Source organism: Panthera pardus, unplaced genomic scaffold (assembly GCF_024362965.1).
Source record: "Panthera pardus isolate Hobbes unplaced genomic scaffold, ASM2436296v1 HiC_scaffold_4, whole genome shotgun sequence".
Classification (NCBI taxonomy): Eukaryota; Metazoa; Chordata; class Mammalia; order Carnivora; family Felidae; genus Panthera; species Panthera pardus.
In genome coordinates this window covers 11,656,622-11,672,301 of record NW_026526969.1, presented here as the reverse complement: position 1 = coordinate 11,672,301, position 15,680 = coordinate 11,656,622, and the positions used below count along the sequence as shown (strand labels likewise).

Genomic DNA, 15,680 nt, shown 5'->3' with positions numbered 1-15,680 from the left:
TAAAAGGCCCATGCTGACCCAAGGGAGGGCCTGGGTGAGGGGTGCTGGATATGGTTAAGGAGATAAAAAGCCAAGGCCTTTCCCTAGGAGGGATGGGAAGGGTGCAGCCTGGCACAACCCCAGGTCACTGGAACTCTCCCGCACATGTGGGGACACAGCCAAGGCCCCTCCTGTCAGAAGTCTGAGGTCTAGAGTCTAGAGCGGGAGACCAAGGTTAGCTGGGTCCTCTGAGAAGGCATCTCTGGTCCCCTTGACACCAGGACTTCAGATATACTCTGTTCCAACAGGCTGAGTGAACAGAGGACGGGCAAGGGGGTTTCTACCACAGGGTCCAGCACAGCACCTGTAAGGATTAGGCACCCAATAAACACGAGTTTTCTCGTCCCTTCCTTAACTACTTGAAGCCAATTTATAAACATGCAGCAGAAGCCAAAAGAGAAAAAAACAAAAAAACAAAACACCCCAAAACGAAGAAACACCACACCGATGCTTAAAAGTATCTAGACGTACAAATAAATGTATACTATATTTAAACAGCAGTAACACTTCTCATTCTTAGTTCATTTTCTCGGCACAATGTGCAGCGGCAGGTAGGAAGATCTCTCCAAGGTTGCTCCAAAGCCCATGGGAGTGAATGTTCCGGTAGACCTGGGGCTCTGCTGATGGGGGCCGGGCCACGTGGGGACAATGGTGGCACCAGGCCCGGTCACCTCTGTACCACTCATTAGTGGTCTGGTTGGTGGCAGCCAGGTACAAAGTGAAGCACAGGTAGCCCCCCAGGAGGAAGCTCAGCATCACAACAAAACCCAGCATGAAGACGATCCTTGGCAAGGTCAGGAACAGGTACTGGGGGCAGAGAAGGAACAGCACGTTAGGCAGCCACGCTGTGACACGAGTAAGGGCCACCAGCACCCACCAGCCCTGGCCTCGTCTGCAGGCACGTGAGAGCTGCCGCCCCAGCTCACCCACCTGTACACACACCTGACCCACTGAACACAAAACAGAACCATAAATGGCGCTGACAAAGAGCCCCGGAAGCGGTCCTAGCATGCAGGAGTTTACTATGGGATAAATGAAATGTGCACACCGAAGGAAAAGGAAAAGGATACTAGGAGATGTGACTATGCCAGTCAGCTACTTGTAAAACAAAGAAATAAATACAGATCTTTCATGCATCACAATATAAATCCAGACGGACACAGGAGACCGATCTCTCTCTCAACACAATATGGCCAAAGAAACACACGTACAAGAGTATTCACTGTAGTGATTTTCACAGCCCCTCTTCCGAAAAGAGGAAGTCCAGTCGTGAGAAAGAGTAAAATCTTGGGGTAATGATACTATGGTATAATAAGGAGCCGGTACAAAGGAGGCCAAGTTTTACATACTGATTTGGAAAAGACGTTGGCAAAATATTGCCAGATAAGAGAGACAAGAGGCAAGGATCCACATGGGATCATATTCTTATAAGAAACAAAAACACACTCCATGAAGGTGGGTAATATCGATAACCACAGGAAAAAAGCCTGAATGTACACACCAAGCTACAAAAGTTGTGGCCTCTAGGCAGTGAGCTGTTGGGAAGGGCAGGGTATAACCCCCAGTTTTCACTTTTTTTTAAAGATGCTTTAAATTTCATGTGTTTCCCCCCAGCTTTATTGAGACAGAATTGACATGACATTGTGAAAGTTTAAGGTGCACAACGTGACGTATAGCAAATGATCACAACAAGGTTAGTTGGTTTCAACTACAGGTTTGTGCCTTTGAGCCCTTTCCCCGTCTTCTCCCCCTTTTCATTTTAAGCACTTCTGGACTGCTTGAATTTTTAGAAGTTATTTTTTAGAATAAAGAAAATGAATTTTGACAGTGTTCAGTATCTTTGAAAGGCAAGAGTAAGAGAGGCAGGCGCATCAAAACTCTTCACAGGAGGGACCTTCTAACTGAAGTCACAAAGAAAAGAGGCAGATTCGATGAGAAAGGATGTCTAAATTTTTTTATAGGATTTTTTTTTATACAAAAGAGGATACACAAACAGAAAACAAATACAAGAATGAACTATCATTATTATATGATCTCAAATCTAAAGTAATTCTAGTATAATAAAGGACATAATTCACAAAAAAAGATATACAAATGACTGCCAAACAAGGAAAGTAATCAAAAGTAATAAAGAAGTATAATTCTTTAAAAGGGTACAACATGTATTCCTACTAACATAGAAGCACCTGCCAATGCAGGTTCGTTGTAAAGATTACGTCTACTCCGGAACTCTTGGCGCCGCAGTGACAAATGATGCCCCCTTACCCCTGGCCTCCAGCTTCTAGTCCCAAGTCCTCTTCCCCAGTCCCCTCTTCCCAATCCCCAATCCTGAGCAGCCTGGCCATGGGAATCTTACGTATTCTGCTCCTGAAAACCCTCCCCTCCAAAACCCCTCAATGTCCACCCTGACACAACAAAGTGAATACTTGCCAATCACTCTAAGCACAAGGTTTTATTTTATTAATGTTATTTATTTTGACAGAGAGAGCGAGAGAGAGAGAGAGAGAGCAGGTGGAAGAGGGGCAGAGAGAGACAGGGAGAGAGAGAATCCCAGGCAGGCTCTGTGCTAGAAGCCCCACCTAACCACAATGTTCTAAAAAACAATTTGACGATATATATTAAAATCAAAAGATTTATTTATAAATGTTAATCATCTTTGACTCAGGGGCACCTGGGTGACTCAGTCAGTTAAGTGTCTGACTTCGGCTCAGGTCATGACCTCGCGGCTCCTGGGTTTGAGCCTCGCGTTGGGCTCTGTGCTGACAGCTCAGAACCTGGAGCCTGTTTCGGATTCTGTGTCTCCCTCTCTCTCTCTCTCCCCTCCTCCCCCGCTTATGCTCTCTCTCTTTCAAAAATAAGTAAATGTTAAAAAAAAAAAAATAATCTTTGACTCAGTACATATACTTTTTGGAAGCGATCCTACAGAAAGTCCTAAATACAAAAACAAAACCATATACACTGATTACCTACCTAAAGGGGAAAATGCACTTCACCAATGGAGAGAGCTGGTGGCACCACCTTAAGCAACAGATCGAGCTAAGTGTCACTGACCCTGTGTTCCACCTGATGGGATGCAACATGAAATACACACTCCTGCCTAGAAAGCATTTTTGCCAAAAACATTTAACCTGAATCTGATCAGGTCTCTAGAACTAACTTCCAGTTCACATTAATATTAAGGAACAGAGAAAAATTAGTTGACACAAGTAGGAAAAAGACAAATTTAGACCAAGGGACATTCTAAAAGACTACTAAACTACTAAATGTCAACTTCATGAAAAAAAGGAAGGGCATTATTTTAGACTATGAGACTAAAAAGATATGACATTCAAATGCAATGTGTTAACTACAAGGTAGATTCTGCTTCAAGGAGGCAAAAGAGCTTTATAAAAGACACATTTGAAACAATGGGGAAATTTCAATATGGACTAGATTATATATTACATATTTACTATATATTCTATACTTATTACATATATTTATTATTACTTTTCCTTGGTGAGGTAACAGAATTGTAGTTATGTTGGAGGTTGACATTCTATAAAAATGCATGTTCCAGAGGCGTCTAGGCGGCTCAGTCAGTTGAGTGTCTCTTGATTTCAGCTCAGGTCACGATCCCAGGGTCGTGGGATCAAGCTCTGCACTGAGTGTGGAGCCTGCTTAGAATTCTTTCTCTCTGTCTGTCTGTCTGTCTCTCTCTCCCTCTGCTCCTCTCCCCTGCTCCTGCTCTCTAAAATTAAAAAAAAAAAAAAAAAAAAAAAAGAAAAATTAAAAAGAATAACATTTTTTTTTAAATGCATGTTCAAGTACTTAGGGGTGAAGCAACATAATGTCTCCAATTTATGTCTAATAATACAGAAAAATACAAGGGGCACCCAGGTGGCTCAGTCAGTTGGGCGCTGACTTTGACCCTGGTCATGATCTCGCAGTTCATGGGTTCGAGCCCTGCATCGGGCTCTGTGCTGACAGCTCAGAGCCTGGAGCCTGCTTTGGATTCTCTGTCTCCCTCTCTCTCTGCCTATCCCCCCCTCACACTACGTCCTCTCTCTCTCTCTCTCAAAATAAATAAATAAACATTAAAAATTGTTAAAAAAAGAAAGAAAGAAAAATACACAAAGAACAGATTAAAATGTTAATTTTTAAATCTAGGTGGAAAGTATACAGGTAACTTTTCAGTATGTTTGGACACTTACATAAATGAAAAAAACTGAAACAAAAACTACTCAAGGATAAAACAACAAATCACTACACACCTATCAGAATGGCTAAAATGAAACACAGTGATAACATTAAATGCTGGAAAGAATGCAGAGAAACCAGTCATTCCTCCATCACTGGTGAGAATGTAAAACGGTATATTTTACTCTGGTACATTACTCTGGAAAAGAGTATGGTGGTCCTTTTCAAAACCTAAAATGGACTTATCAACCCGACAATCACAGTGAAGAGGTATCATGCAGGAACTTGTAAATGGGAATGTTCAATGCAACCTTATAAGTTAATAGCTAAAACCCAGAAACTACAGAGATGTCCTTCAAAGGCTAAATGGTTAAGCAAAGCGTGGTCCACCCATACTGTGGAATACTATACAGCAGCAAAAAGGAAGGAACCCTAAATACATGCAACCATTTGCATGGATCTCAAGGAAACTGCACTGAGTGAAAAAACCAATCTCTAAAAGATATGATGTGATTCCATTTATGTAGCAATCATGAAATAACATACTAATAGAGATGGAGAACAGAGTAGCAGTGGCAGGTATGCAGGATGAGGCTGTGGCTTAAGGAGTAACACGAGGGAGTCTGTGGTGATGGACACAACATGCTGACTATAGTGGTGGTTATGCAGGCACACACATGCGACAGATTACACAGATCCACACAGACACACACACACAGACACACACACACACACACACAACACCAATGAACACATATGTAACTGGTGAAATCTGAATCAGCTCTGCGGATTGTGCCAATGTCAACTGCTTGGTTTTGGCATTGGGCTGTGGTTGCCTAGGGATGCTGGCATGGGGGGAGGGGCTGGCAGTGGAGAGCAGGCTTAAGAGCGCATAGGCTTCCTGTAGGTTTCTTTGTAACCTCCTGTAAATCACAGTTATTTCAAAATAAATTTTAAAAAATACTAGTTTTACTGTGCATTTTATCATATTAAGACAGTCTCCTTCCACTTCTATTTTCTGAGTGCTTTTATTAGAATGGGTGTTGAATTCTGTGAAACACTTTTCAGTATCAAGAGAAATAACCATGTGGGGCATCTAGGTGGCTCAGCTGGTTAAGTGTCTGACTTCAGCTCAGGTCATGATCTCATGGTTCATGAGTTTGAGCCCTACATCAGGCTCTGTGCTGATAGCTCGGAGCCTGGAGCCTGCTTCGGATTCTGTGTCTCCCTCTCTCTCTGCCCCTCCCCAACTCACGCTGTGTGTCTCTCCCTCTCAACTATAAATAAACATTTAAAAAAGAGAGAGAGAGACAGGGAAATGACCATGCTATTGTTCTTTATATTTAATAATGCCGAATAAAATACTAATCAATTTCCTAACATTGAACCAACCTTGCATTTATGGAATACATTCCACTTGTTCATTTTCTTTGAACAAAAGGAAAAAAAACCAAGAAGAATTAACCAGTTACCTAAAACAGTGACTGCTCACAAGCTACTTCCCATAAATGCAGTAGAAATCTTTTAGCCATCAAATGAGTTTTATAAGAACCCTACATTATTGTAAATTAATTTTTGACAAAGTGCCAAAACAATTCAATGAGCAAAAAACAGTCTTCTCAAAAAAAGGATGCTGGGACAACTGGATACCCACATACTAAAAGTATGAAGTTGGAACCCTACCCTACGGCATGTGCGAAATTTAACTCAAAATGACCAGAGGCCTAACCTGTAAGAGCCAAAACTACAAAAAACACTTAGAAGAATACGTAAGTGTAAATAAATCTTCATGACCTTGGATTAGGTGATGGATTCCTACATATGACACCAAAAAGCACAAGCAATAAAAGAAAAAAATCAACTTAAAATCAAAATGTAAAACTTTTGTATTTCAGAGAAAACTATCAAAAACACGAAAAGACAACCCACAGAATCGGAGAAATCATTGCAAATCGTGTATCTGATAAGGGTCAAGTGTACAGAATACAGAAAGGATTCTTACAACACAAGAATGAAAGACAACTCAATTTAAAGATGAGCCTCTCAGGGCGCCTGGGTGGCTCAGTTAATTGGGCATCAGACTTCAGCTCAGGTCATGGTCCCGCTGCTTGTGAGTTTGGGCCCCGCATCGGGTTCTGTGCTGACAGCTTGCAGCTTGGAGCCTGGAGCCTGCTTTGGATTCTGTCTCCGTCTCTCTGCCCCTCCCCAACTCAAGCTCCGTCTCTCTGTCTCTCTCTCTCTAATACGAAAAAGAAAATTAAAAAAAAAAGATGAGCCTCCCCTCTAAATCTTCTTGTCCAAAGAAGATATACAAATGGCCAATAAGCACACACAAAGTTGCTCAACATCGTGAAGTCATCAGGGAAATGCAAATCAAACTGCAGTAAGGTATCGCTTCGTGCCTGTGACCAGGGCTATGATCAAAAAGACAGTAACAAGTGTAGGCGAGGATGTATGAAGGTGGAACCCTCACACGTTGCTGGTGGAAATGGAAAATGGTCAAGATACTTTGAAAACAGGCTGGCAGTTCCTCAAATGATTACAAACAGAGCTACCGTACGATCCCGCAATTCTACTCCTGGGTGGAACTCAAGAGACATGAAAACACAAAAACTTGTACACAGATGTTCAAAGCAGCAGCATTCAAAAATAACCAAAAAGTGAAAACACTCAAATGTCCATAACTGATACGTGAATAAAATGTGGTATGTCCACACAATGGAGTATTAATAAGCCATTAAAAGGAGTGAAATACTGATTCATGCAACAACATGGATGAACCATGGACACACCATGCTAAACAAAGAAGCCAGCCCAAAAGACAGACTGTGTGTTATGTGAAATGTCCAGAAAAGACAACTCCCTTGCCAGGGGCCAGGGAAGAGGACAAAAAGGAATGACTGCTAATAGGTAAGAGTTTCTTTTTGGGGTGATGCAACGTTCTGAAATTAGATGGTGGTGGTCGTTACACAACTCTGAACCACTGCACTATATAGTTTAAAAGGATGAATTTTGGGGCACCTGGTGGTTCAGCTGATGGTGCGTCTGGCTCTTGATTTCAGCTCAGGTCACGATCTCACTGTTCATGAGATCGAGCCCCATGTTGGGCTCTGTGCTGACAGCACTGAGCCTGCTTGGGATTCTCTCTCTCCCTCTCTCTTTGCCCCTCCACTGCTTGTGCTCACTCTCTCTCTCTCTCTCTCTTAAAATAAATAAACATGAAAAATAAGATAAAATTAAAATAAAAAAATAAAATAAAATAAAATAAAACAAAACAAAATAATGAATTTTAGGGGCACCTGGCTGGCTCCATTGGAAGAGCAAGCAACTCTTGATATCAGGGTTGTGAGTTCAAGCCCCACACTGGGCATAGAGATTACTTAAAAAAACAAACAAAAAAAAACCCTTAAAACAAAAAGGATAAATTTTACAGTATATGTACTGTTATCAACTAAAAAAATTATATATTCTTTTTTTTTTTTTAATTTTTTAAGTTTATTATTTTGAGAAAGAGACAGAGCAGGGGAGGAAGAGGGGGGGCGGGGAGAGGGAGAATTCCAAGCAGGCTCCACGACAGTGCAGAGCCTGATGCTGGACTTGAACTCACAAATTGTGAGATTATGACCTGAGTGGAAACCAAGAGTCAGACGCTTAACCAACTGAGCTACCTGGGCACCCCATGTTCATTTTTTAAAAAGGAATGGCTTCGTCTCTTGACTGGGAAAATAAATATCCTTTTTCCAATGTTGAATCCTAAAGTCAGAAACGTACATCCCACAACATAACTCCGTGAATATTAATTACCTGAATAAGAAAGACAATGTCAATAACCTGCAAGTGTCCAAGGTCATCAACGTAAGTCTCCAGATACAAGTCCGACACCACCACCAACTGGACCAGAAACACGGTGCTCACAACGGCCATGGTGGCAGCTGAGGCCGTCAACGTCAAGAGGTAGATGAGGAAGTACCTGGCGTTCCAGGCCCCGATACAGTTGTTCACCCAAACACAGTGATGGTCAAAACGGTGCACACACCTGTTACACACACCTGCACGGAAAAGGGAAAGTCACAGCCCCGAGTTAGTCCTTGAAGAAACAGGAGACCATGCACACCTCTGAAATTTTTACAAACTGACTCCTGGCAGTAGATGTTGGAGGAAATGGCAACTGCCATCACCAGGCTATTAGAAGTGCAGGGTCTAGTACGGTAGCCGCGAGCCACAGAGGGGTACTGAGCACTTAAAATGTGGCCATGAGGAAAACCTGAAAGAATACTGTTTATTTTGCTAAATTTAGAGTTGTTTTTCCATTTATGCAATGCTCCTTTAAGTTCAATGTCAGCAACGCTGAGATGACATAAGGGTTAGTGAATTTACTTAACTTGCACAGACTTAACTTTGAAACTGATGCTTTTTTTTTTTTAATGTTTATTTTATTTTTGAGACAGAGAGAGACAGAATGTGAGTGGAGGAGGGTCAGAGAGAGAGGGAGACACAGAATCCGAAGCAGGCTCCAGGCTCTGAGCTGTCAGCACAGAGCCCAACGTGGGGCTTGAACCCATGGACTGCGAGATCATGACCTGAGCCGAAGTCAGACACTTAACCGACTGAGCCATCCAGGTGCCCCAAACCAATGCCTTGAAGTCAAATTAATTCTTCTTATAGAGATGAATCATTACGTGACTATTAAAGGAAAATGATTATGTTATGGGAAAAACTTGTAAGAATTTCTAGAGTAACTTGGGTACGTGAATCTGCTCTTCCAACTGCGAATTTTATGAAATCTAAATAAAGCTCAAGAATTTCCTATGAAAATTTATTGTCTCAATTGAGATGTGCTGTAAATGGAAAATAAATACCAAATTTCAAAGACAGTATGAAAAGGAGAATATAAACTAACCCATGAATGATTTTTACAACTGACTACACGTTAAAATGGTGTTTTAGGGGCTCGTGGGTGGCTCAGTGAGTTGAGCGTCTGACTCCTGATTTCATCTCAGGTCATGATCTCACAGTTCGTGAGTTCAAGCTCCACAGTGGGCTCTGTGCTGCCAATGTGAAGCCTGCTTGGGATTCTCTCTCTCCCTCTCTGCTCCTCCCCCGTTCACTCTCTTGCTCAAAATAAATAAACTTTAAAAAAAAAGCTCTTACATTAACCATGATATTTTAAATAGGTTACGTTAAATAAATACATTTACGTTAAATAAATTTTTTTTCAACGTTTTTTTTTTATTTTTATTTTTGCGACAGAGAGAGACAGAGCATGAACGGGGGAGGGGCAGAGAGAGAGGGAGACACAGAATCGGAAACAGGCTCCAGGCTCCGAGCCATCAGCCCAGAGCCTGACGCGGGGCTCGAACTCACGGACCGCGAGATCGTGACCTGGCTGAAGTCGGACGCTTTACGTTAAATAAATTTAATGTTGCCTCATCTTACTTTTGTAATGTGGCTACTAGGAAATTTAAATCACACATGTAGCTCACATTATATTTTTTGGGCAGCACTAGTCTAGAATCTTGGCTACCCCCCAGAAGAGTAGGCTCTGCCAGCACTGAAATCTGCAAACACAGCATCCCACAGAAGTCCTGTTGGGCAACACACCCCGCCGCGCAGCAAAGGATGGGCTGTTATGCCTGGGGCTGAGTTGCCCACTATGTAAGAATATCGAGACCTCACCTCCAGTCATCTGAAGGAGTCGCTATCTGGCCTCTACAAGCAGAGGCTGCCCATGCCTGGGAGACAAATGGCCTTGCTTTAGATTTCTGGAACCTTCCCTTACTGACAAAGCCCACGTCTGTTGTACAAAGGTAGAGAGGGAGCGACCAAAGCCAAACTTACGGCAGTGCTTGGATCGTGCTGGTTTCCTCACATTGCAAGTGAAGCACTTCATATTCTTTGGGAACATCACTTCATCGAATTCATAAACTTGAAGTAACGAGAACTCGTTTGCTTTTGTTATAGTGCCTGAAAAAAGGACAAATGTCAGTTTTGAGCAATACGGTAGACTGGACATTCACAAAATCTGTCCTGACAAAGTGCAACTAAAACTTACATATTTAATATTCTAAATAACTCACTTTAAATAAAGTTTTGGGGCACCTGAGTGGCTCAGTCGGTTAAGCACCCGACTTTTGATTTCAGCTCAGGTCATGATCTCCCAGTTCGTGGGTTGTGGACAGTGGGATCGTGGATCCCACTGTGGAGCTCTGCATTGACAGGGTGGAGCCTGCTTGGGATTCTCTTTCTCCCTCTCTCTCTCTGCCCCTCCTCTGCTCGCTCTCTCTCACGATAAATAAACTTAAAATTTTTTTTAAATAAATGGCTTAATTGAGATACAACTCACAAGCCCAATTCGCCAATTTAAAGTGCACAATTCGGGGCGCCTGGGTGGCGCAGTCGGTTAAGCCTCCGACTTCAGCCAGGTCACGATCTCGCGGTCCGTGAGTTCGAGCCCCGCGTCAGGCTCTGGGCTGATGGCTCGGAGCCTGGAGCCTGTTTCCGATTCTGTGTCTCCCTCTCTCTCTGCCCCTCCCCCGTTCATGCTCTGTCTCTCTCTGTCCCAAAAATAAATAAAAAACGTTGAAAAAAAAAATTTAAAGTGCACAATTCAACATATTTTAGTACATTCACAGAGTTATGCAACCATCACCACAACCAATTTTAGAATGTTTTTATCACTTCAAAAAGAAACCCGTTAGCAGCCACTCCACAGTTCTCTCTAATCCCAGCCCCTGGCAATCACTAATCTACTTTCTGTCTCTATGCATTTGCCTTTTTTGGATATTTCATATGAATGGAATCATACAATTTTTGGTCTTTTGTATCTGGCTTTTTTTTTTTTTTTTAAGTTATATTTTATTTATCTTGCAACAGAGAGTGCGTGCTCACACATATGCAGGGGAGGGGCAGAGACAGAGAGAGGGAGAGAGAGAATCCTAGGCAGGCTCCACACTGTCAGCGCAGAGTGCCACATAGGGCTCGAACTCACGAACTGTGAGATCATGACCTGAGCTGAAATCAAGAGTCAGACGCTTAACCGACTGAGCCACCCTGGCACCCCTCTGGCTTCTTTCATTTAGCACAGTTTTTCAAGGTTCATCTATGTTCTAACACATGTCACTCCCTCATTCCTTCCTGTTGCTGAATACTGTGCCATCGAATAGGCACACCGCAGTTTACCTGTCATCAGCTGTCGGACCCTTGGTGCTTCAAGGATAGAAAGGCTTAAAAGGAATGGCATGGAGGGGCGCTTGGGAGGCTCAGTTAGTTAAACATCCAATTTCAGCTCAGGTCATGATCTCCCAGTCCGTGAGTTCGAGCCCCGCCTTGGGCTCTGTGCTGACAGCTCAGAGGCTGGAGCCTGCTTTGGACTCTGTGTCTCCCTCTCTCTCTGCCCCTCCCCCGCTCATGCTCTGTCTCTGTCTCTCTCAAAAATAACTAAACATTAAAAAAAAAAAGTAAAGACATGGAAAAAAGATACCAAGCAAATATCAATCCAAAAAAGTGTAATAATATTAACATCACACGAAAGAGAACTGAAAGCAAAGAGCGTTACTAGTGACAAAGAGGCTAATTATATTTTGAAAAAAGATTCAATGGAATGAGAATACCAATTCTTAACTTGAATGCATATAATACAAATATACACATAACCACGATATATGTATACACACACACTATAAGTAAATAAGTAAAGCAAAAATTGCAAGGAGAAATCTCAAATCTACCATCAGAATGAGATAACATGCCTCTCTTGATAATTGACCACACAAAAATATTAGTATGAATATAAAAGACTTGAACATAATTTAAAAACTTGATCTAATGGACTTATATGCTGTCTGTGCCTAAGAACAAGAAAACATACTCTTTCAAGCACACAGATCGTTTACAAAAACAACACGTGACCGCCATAATGCAAATTATCAATGTTTAAAAGAAACTGTGTCATAAGGATCACAAACTCTCTATATAACACAATTATTAGTGAAGAGATCAAAAAATAAACTAAAAGAGTATATGGAAAATTTTAAGCAGTTCTGAATAACCCACAGGTCAAAGAAGAAATAACTTACAAAACAATCACAACCGAAAGATCATGAGACCACTACGTATCAACTCTTTTGCAGAGTCCTCAGAGGGATCACTGGTCTGTAGCATGGTAAGACCGATGGCTGCCGGTCTCTGTAGTGAGAGCCTCGACTTACCAGGGTTGCTTACGCAGCTGAGCGTGAAAAACACCAGGTTTATAACCAGCAGCAGGTAGGGCAGGAGAAGGTAATGCAGGGAGAACCCCAGCTCCTGACAGTAGCCAAATACTTCCCAGGTGTATTCAGCATAGACCAGCCCTTGCAAGAGGAGGTGCAGCATAATGAAGGTGTGGTTTCTGAAAGGAAGAAGACACGTGGCTAGTTTTACAGGGCCCTGTCCATGAAGAAACCATGTGATACTAAAGTTAACCCGGGGCCAACCGCTTCCTTTGGGCTTGGGATAACAGCAAGAATTACATAATGCGACACAGTTCTCACAGTGCCTAGCAATAGCAAGCATTCAGTATTTGTTATCTATTATGATTATCATCTTTGCTGGGAAGTGAGGTATCAGGATAGATTTCTTTTTACAGAAATGCATGTCAATATATCCCCACTCTTTAAATATTTCTGTCAAAACTCCAGAAATAAAAGGCAGGTTATTTATGAGCAGAGGTCCTGAACCAGGACTCTTGATCCTTCCAGCCTCCTTCCCCATACCACACCTGGAAACCAACAAGAAACTTCCTGAAGCTACAGGGCAGCAACAGTTAGCAGTCAAAACAGAAGAGAAGATAGTATGTAATCTGTGAAATATAAATACCGTGTGTGGAAGAGGTAATGAAGCACTTTTCGCATAGCTCTCTGAAGGCATTCTGGAATTATGTGGGAAATTACCTAAAATAAAAGAGAAGGATTCAGTTTCATTTCTCATCCCCCCCACTCCCAAATTAGATGCTTCCCGGTCAGCCGTCAATACTAGTGATCTTGTGTTTCTGCACACGGGTAGAGAAGAGATTTAAGAGAGAATAAGAAGGAGGGCTTCACTCAGCTGGTCTGCCTTTGATGCCAGCTCCTCCTTTTTCACCCTAGCACCAAAGAAAGCACCATGTCGGGGTCTTCAGGCAAAGGGAGGTGAGCAGAGGGACTGGATTAGGTAATGCCAATGTGAATTCCACTCCTTTCCCTGCCTTGGGTTCAATCTCAGATTCCAGAGTCCACACCTGCAGTCACTGGGCATTAGCCCAGGTCCCTCCCAAGTGAACCCCCTTGCCAAAGGCCACTGACCCCAACTTTGCTCACTTGGATTCCTGAAGGAGTGTGGGCAGCTGATGCTCAGCTCTCTCCTCATACAGCCCCCAGTTCCACTCATCAGGCCCCTCCAGGCAGACATTGCTCACATCCACGCCCAGTCACAGGCATCAAATCCAGAGAAAAATAGCCAACCTCGAGAATGTGATCTTCTCTCAAAGCAACATCACAAGGTTACTTCAAAAGTAACAAAAAACAAAACCCACAAAAAAAAAACAAACCCAGAGACTTTTGGATATACCATAACTGCCATAAATGAAAGAAGTGAACAAATGAATAAAAATGACATCTGTGTTTTGTTCCATTAGGGAACCGGTGAGCCTTTTAGATGTGGTAGTCACAATCCAGTGGTCTCCAAGCATCGTGGTTACCTGGGCTCCTCCTCTGACCAGGCCTCTCAGGTAATGGGTTTTTGAGCAGATGCATATCGTAACAACACCAATCAGCACCAGAGCCAGGTAGAACAAGAAGAGAACCAGGAAGTCCATCCTGGAGCTACAAAGAAACAGAAAAAGTGTGACTACAACTGCGGGATAAAATCTATGGTGCACATTCTCAGACACCAACTCCCTAAACAGAATTCATCAGCCCTTGAGCTCACACTGCCTCGCACTAGGGCCTCCCAGATGGTCCTGTGTTCTTCTGCTTAGGGAGTTTTCTAATCAAACCACTGTGATGTCTTTAGGGCACCTCCCGCTTGCAAATTCCAAAATAAAACGGGGGGAGATATGCCAAATGCATACACCTTCCCTCCCACCAGCAACAAATCATCTTTGTACTTACTTAAACACTCACATAGACATTGATACAGAACGTACCCAAAATAAGCTGCTGACAACGTTACCGGAACAAACAAACCCCGGAGGCAGTCAGGGACCCACTCCCACAGCAATCAGGGATCACCCACAGGGGCCAGAGTCAACACACAGGTCTGTATTAACTGGAAATGGTTACTTTGGGTCTTAGCAAGTATGATTTGGAGCTGGACTTCCAAATGAGATAAGCAAACTACAAACTATTCACGAGGTAAGACAGAGGAAACAAAGAGCAGCAATTCTCACGTGATTCAGGGTCCCCAGCCTACATATTTCTGGTTTGGATAATTTTCAATCGGCAGCTCGGGCATTCCTCCTCCCAACATTCACGGAGAATCCAAACGGCATCCCGTCCTGTGCAGCGGCGTGCGCCCGGTGCAACAGGTGGCACCCAGAGCTGCCGGGGGCATGGTTCTAGAAGGCTGGACCTGGCTACAGAGACATCGATAAAAGACTCACATAATAAAACAGGGTGGGAGTCAGGAGCGGCAGAAATTGTGGAAAATAATTTGCAAGTCGGGGATATTGTGTTACCTACCACAGGGTGAAAGGGGTTATACGACTTCAGGAGGAAAAGCTTAATTGGGAAGAATAAGGCAGGAGCCTTGGATCCCCGTTCCTATCCCTAATCCCTGAGGTGCCCACGCTGCCCACCGAACAGAAAGGCTTTCCCAGGCTACGGTCCCGGCGGGTGGACGAGGCCAGGGCTTTCCCCGGGGGCCGGAACCCTGGGTGGGGGGCGGGGTGCAGAAGGCTCGGCGGGCATACGGTGGGTGCCTGAGCACCCGGCGGGGTGGAAAGGCGGGTCAGCCTGGGTGTCAAAAAAACCCGGAGAGGCGGCCTTACCGCCCGGATCGGCCAACCGCCAGCCGTACCAAGCCGGCGCCGTCAGGACGCCTCTCTACACTACACTTCCGTCGGACCTATGACGTTAGCACGCGGCGCTCGCCTCCAGGCCGACTTCCGGCGGAAGTCCGTGCGGACGGCAGCTGGAGGCGGGGCTTGCCGCTCGCGAAAGAGCTGTCCTGGGTGTCCCTAGCTGCGCGCCTGGGCTCCTCCAGAAGGTGGTCGTGTCTTGGGGCCGGAAGGCCGAACTTTGGGACGCTGTTGCCAGAAATCTTCCTAAACGACGGTCCTAAGCTAGCGCGGGCGAGAACGCCGGTGCTGTGAAGCGGCCCGAGCCGCCTGGCGACTTCGGTAGAACCTAGCCAAGCACGGGCTCCGGCTGGCCCGTGGCAGGCACCCTTAGGGGCTCCTGTACTGAGTCTTCGTGAAGGGCAGGATTTGCTTTTTTGCTTTCTGCCAG

General features: G+C 43.9%; 1 protein-coding gene across 4 annotated transcripts; it reads right to left on the bottom strand.

Moving 5' to 3' along the window:
* Nucleotides 1-507: 507 nt before the first annotated feature.
* Nucleotides 508-15,285, bottom strand: ZDHHC4 (zinc finger DHHC-type palmitoyltransferase 4). Of its 4 annotated transcripts, none has more exons than XM_019422562.2 (8): nucleotides 14,913-15,285; nucleotides 14,621-14,806; nucleotides 13,931-14,054; nucleotides 13,072-13,145; nucleotides 12,426-12,604; nucleotides 10,057-10,182; nucleotides 8,023-8,267; nucleotides 508-846 (listed from the first exon to the last, which is right to left on the bottom strand). In XM_019422562.2, exons 3-8 carry the CDS (start codon nucleotides 14,045-14,047, stop codon nucleotides 556-558), a joined length of 1,032 nt encoding a protein of 343 aa, XP_019278107.1. In that variant the 5' UTR covers nucleotides 14,048-14,054; nucleotides 14,621-14,806; nucleotides 14,913-15,285; the 3' UTR covers nucleotides 508-555. The 4 variants fall into 4 exon arrangements, with proteins under 4 accessions (XP_019278107.1, XP_019278108.1, XP_019278109.1 ...); XM_019422563.2 differs by having other exon boundaries at nucleotides 8,050-8,267; XM_053893815.1 differs by lacking the exon at nucleotides 508-846 and adding an exon at nucleotides 4,159-6,457.
* Nucleotides 15,286-15,680: the final 395 nt, after the last annotated feature.